Here is a 4,855-nt window from a genome sequence, read left to right as displayed (position 1 = left end):
CTGATCCTTTTGGCAGGAGGTGTGGTACCATAAAGAAAGTCACAGACATGGATTTGGAGCTCCATCTTTCAACCAAAGAAAGTACTTTGATGTAATTTGGTGTCCAAGGTGGGAAAAAAAATATTCTAAAATCAGAAAACCTTTGAAAAGGCAGATCAATATGTTACTATGTATGCACATAATATTAACATAAATATATTTAGCTCAAGTTTACATTCACAAGCTTACACTGATACACAGGCCAAAACATTACAGTAGCAGTAACCATTGCAACATGTTTTGCATCACAGACCTAGAATCGGCATGATCAAATATGATGCCAGCCAGGTTCAAAACATTGCGTTTAAAGACTCTCTTGGGGAAAATCAATTTAATTTGCACAATATCATATTTGTCGCAGGGTGTGTTGTGTACATTTATCTCTACCTGGAAATGGGGACATTGCTTCAAGGCAAGGCAGAAATAACGTGTGATTTATCGACATTATACTACTAGCTTTATCTATATAGCTAAACTTCTGGTTAATGCACCAAGGTCCCAGAAGTCACTTCCCCTAATTAGTAACTTCACAATGAGTTTTTTTCATGATCTTATTTATTTATTGTTTGTTTCTTTGTACTTCAGTATGAGAAATATACAAACAGAAAAAGGAAAATAAGGTTGACACACGTTGCCGTGCCAGAGTATTTAGCTTTGCAGGCAACACTTTTCTTGCAGCTTGTAAACATTGGAAATATGACTAACGAATATGTGTCAGTAAAATGCTGTGAAACCGATTAGAAATGACATATAAAATCAGAATTCATATTTGGCTAAGGCTGGTGTCACTTTGTCGCTTATAAAGCATTGCAGACCAAATCAGTAAACTACCATTCTGTTCTCTTCAGTATATATTCTGCCACCGGTCTGTAGTCCTGAGGGCCGCTAAAGGTCCAGTGTGTAACTGGAAAACTGTAAGGAGGATCTATTGGCAGAAATAGTAGTATAATATTTTTTACACCATGTTTCTACAGTAGCCCAAAGACAACAAACCAAAGACTGGCTCAGGCCTTAAAATATCTCTCTTAGGAAGAACAAAGGCAGCTAGAACTTTTTTACAGACAACAGTATAGGCCTTTTTCACAGCAGACATTTTGACCTGTCACAGTAGCTTAACAGCAGCTTATGAGCAAATGTAAGCATGCTAACAAGTTGAAGATGGTCAACATAGTACACATTGTTTCCTGATAAACATCATGTTAACATTGTTATTGTGAACATGTTAGCATGCTGATGTTAGCATTTAGTTCAGCCACACATGAATCATGTTGGATACATCCAGCTATATTGGTTATTTTCCCTTCCATACAATCTAACAAGTATAGAGTGACACTGTCAGCAAGCCATCAACCAGCATGCATCATTCCAGGGTCCTGAAACCAAAGCAGCTAAATACAATTCATTCATTCAGGTGTTTTGGAGATAGGCCCTATCTTGAGACTAAAAGTCAGAATATTTTAGCCTATGCTGCTTTTATCTCCTTAAGTCTCCAAACTGTATTGAAGTGCAATACTAAATAATATAACTATAATTATAAAATAATATAAAATAACTGGAGTACCTCTTTAAAAAATGTCTGTACAACTACAGTTCAATGACTGTGTGTTATAGTTGAAAGCTCCAGAGCAATAGTAACTTGATCTTGAGTTTAGATTACTTAAGTTGTTTTATTACGAATGGTTTTAATTACAATTTAGTATTGTAATGTATCTTGTTAATTTATAGCAACCATCTATGACACAGCTTCTTCTTTTAGGTCTTTAATTCTTAACATGTTTTTTTGCTCTTGTCGTCCTCCTCTGTGCTCTACAGTCACTGTGGATTTTACATGTAGGTCCACTTTTATTGGCATCTGCTTGTTCACTGTATTTCACTGTACTAACATGGGAAAGTCAACAGTGGAAAGATATCAAACATTTATATGTCTGTTAAGGATTATTATACGCTGGACTAAAATGTATTAAAGAGCTTGAGCTATTTTACATCTCAGGTTTTCCGTAAGATATAGAAACTTAGATGGAATATTGTTACATTAACAGTATGTGTGTTTTTTGATACATCTATTGTACAAAAATTATAATTAGAGACAACATGAAGAATAGCACTGTGCAATGCTCCTTCAAAATAACTCATTATACATTCTGCTAAATTTAGCCGCAGTCAGAACAGGATTTCAGCAAAAATAGACTTTAAAAAAAGTACATGTACAAAGAAAGTATAGGCCTTCAGTGGAAACTTCACTTCCATGCTTTACTCAGGAATTGAAATGAGGATGACATTTGCAAGTCAGGTTTCAAGCTGCACCCATTCACATGCAAATACTGGACAAAAACAACATCCAGCTCTGAATCCCTTCAGTCTACAATCTGGGCCTCTGCCATCTTGGCCACCCCTTGTTTTACCATTGATGACTGAATAATTATGAATCACGTGATTTCCCTTCTCACTCTTATATAATGTCATAGGTGGAGATAATACTTCAAATCCAACCTAAATAACCACTGAATGTGAATGGGCAGCAGTTCCTCCAACCAGCTCTGGCCATAATAAAACATTTTTCCCTCCATGGCACCAGTAGCCTTGGTGCTGCTTCCATTCACTGGTCCGAGGAGGAACCTTTTGAAGCACATGGAGGAGGACTTGGCTGCGGGGACATAAATCAGGGTCAGGCTCTGCAGGCTCAAGTGAAATGTAAAACAGTTGACAGGAGGCAGGCAGGCAGCAGCAGGTGAAGCGTGAAGCCACAGTCGGGCTGTGATAACGCCCGGCCAGCGGGAAGCCATCAGCCGCTTCTCTCACTTGGCCGCTATTAAGTCAACGCTCACATTTCCAGCGGGCACAGAGCAGAGCTGCACTTCTCACGTTCACTTCATGGCTCATCCTGTCGTCCCCATCGCGCTGTTGGTGTTTGGACTTGTTGCGATCCTGCTCCTGACGATCCCCACGGAAGACGTCCGGGAGGCACCGGGGTTCATGGTAGGGTCGGTTCCATGCGTCGGGGGGTATTTTTGGATAAGCGTGTTAAGTGGTCGAGATGGTGTAACCGAAGCTCTGCTCTGCAGGGTGCACACTGGCAGCAACAAGGTGTTATACAGAATTATGTATGTGTGTAGGAGAGGATTATGGGACTGGGACATACTTGAATGTAGTTTATTCTTTATTTGCTTTTCTCCATGAAGTTTAACAATAGCATCCTCACAGTTAGTTTGATTGTCTCTGCTCAGCTTTTGGACGTTAACTCTATGGAAGTCCAGGAATGACAATATTAAAAGTCCAGGGTGGATCTATTGGTAGAAATTGATTATATTAATTAATAGGTATGTTTTCATTAGTGCATAATCACGTGGAAAATAAGGATTGTTGTGTTTTCCTTACTTTAGAATGAGCTTTTTTTTTGTCAACAAACACCCGCCTTCCATGTAGTTCGCCATGTTGAACCGCCATGTTGAACCGCCATGTTTCTACAGCAGCCAACAACTGACGAACCAAACACTAGCTGTAGATAGGAACATTTGTTAAACACAACATTGTCTTTGAGATCCCTTAAATGTATTTTACTGGATAACATAATGTTTTTCTGTGAAAGGACATCGTCCACTTCATAAAGGTTCATAAATGTCTTCTATGTCTTCCGGCTGACTGAATGCGCAAGAGGTTAGGGGCTGAATATATAATATGACAATAAATGGAATGTAATAAATTATTAACCCAAGCAGACTCTATGCTATCTACAGGGGTTCACATGTGAAAAGTCACATTAATGAACACTTCAATTTTGGGAAACCCATCACCTGTCTTGTAAGCTCTGATTTGATTATTTGCAAGTCGAAAGACATAAAGCTGTAAAAACTGGGCTGAAAGTCTTACAGATGTCCAGGTAACACATGGTTATTGTTTCATCACCATTTCATGATTATACATCAACATGTAAGTGTGACCTCATTCACAAGAACCCGTATGAAATTAAATGTGAACTGGACTTTTCATTTTCAAACCATCAAACAAACAGAATTTGTTGCCTGTGAAAACCCCAAAATTAAAAGGCTCCCTTTGTCTGTTTCTTAGTTTAGTATGTTGTTTGCCTATCATGAAAGTGACATTGTGATACATTTGCACTCAGGTGACCTCAGGGCTGAAATGCTGATAAACTGTAGTTACCTCATTGTAATGAAAAACTTAAACTGTGGAGAAACCTGATGAAGAGACTGCCCTTCTTTCAGAATGGAAATCCAGGTTTAATAGTCACCCAAATAAATAAATAAATAACAGGCTCTGCTGTCTAATAATTGCAAAAACCAAAAAACCATGAACCAAGAAACTTGAAAGACAAACTGTAGTGCATTGCTGTTTTGGCATTCAGAGCAGGATTGTTGCACAGATCAACTCCAGCTCCTGTTTCCTCAGCTCCCTCATTTTTGTGTTACCGGCTAAATATCCCATGGTTCCTTTTTCATCATAATACGGCCACCCTTTCACTCAATAACAATGCTGTCGAACAGTCACAAAAAAGGACACAAAAGGCTTTTTCTTGCAACAGTTCCCATAGTGTATTAAATGAAAGGACAAGGCAGATCATTAGAGCTCCTCTGTGTTTTTGGCCAGTGTTGGAGCGAGTCCTTACAACTGACTGCACAGCAGTAATGAGAAAATATTATGAGAAATATCAGGGCACACACTTTCACATGATCTTACTGTTCACCTGTTACTGTACTGATGTGAGAAGTTGTCTGCTCGCAAATGCCTGAGTGTGGAAGCATGAGCATGTGCATGTATCTATTTCTGCATGTGGATTTATGTCTCTCTCTCTGTGTGTGTG

The 4,855-nt window shown here is 38.8% G+C and overlaps 1 protein-coding gene across 1 annotated transcript in view; it reads left to right on the top strand.

Moving 5' to 3' along the window:
* Window positions 1-2,560: 2,560 nt before the first annotated feature.
* Window positions 2,561-4,855, top strand: part of LOC118332276 (ectonucleoside triphosphate diphosphohydrolase 2) — a 12,269-nt gene continuing 9,974 nt past the window's right edge. The window contains exon 1 of the mRNA XM_035667472.1: window positions 2,561-3,015. Coding sequence (XP_035523365.1) covers window positions 2,911-3,015 — 105 coding nt within the window. The 5' untranslated portion in view covers window positions 2,561-2,910. The remainder of the gene's footprint in view (window positions 3,016-4,855) is intronic.

This window comes from Morone saxatilis, unplaced genomic scaffold (assembly GCF_004916995.1).
Source record: "Morone saxatilis isolate NCDOM2014 unplaced genomic scaffold, NCSU_SB_2.0 Contig21, whole genome shotgun sequence".
Lineage (NCBI taxonomy): Eukaryota > Metazoa > Chordata > Actinopteri > Moronidae > Morone > Morone saxatilis.
Note: the sequence above shows the minus strand (reverse complement) of the source record. Positions and strands in the feature narration are given on the sequence as shown.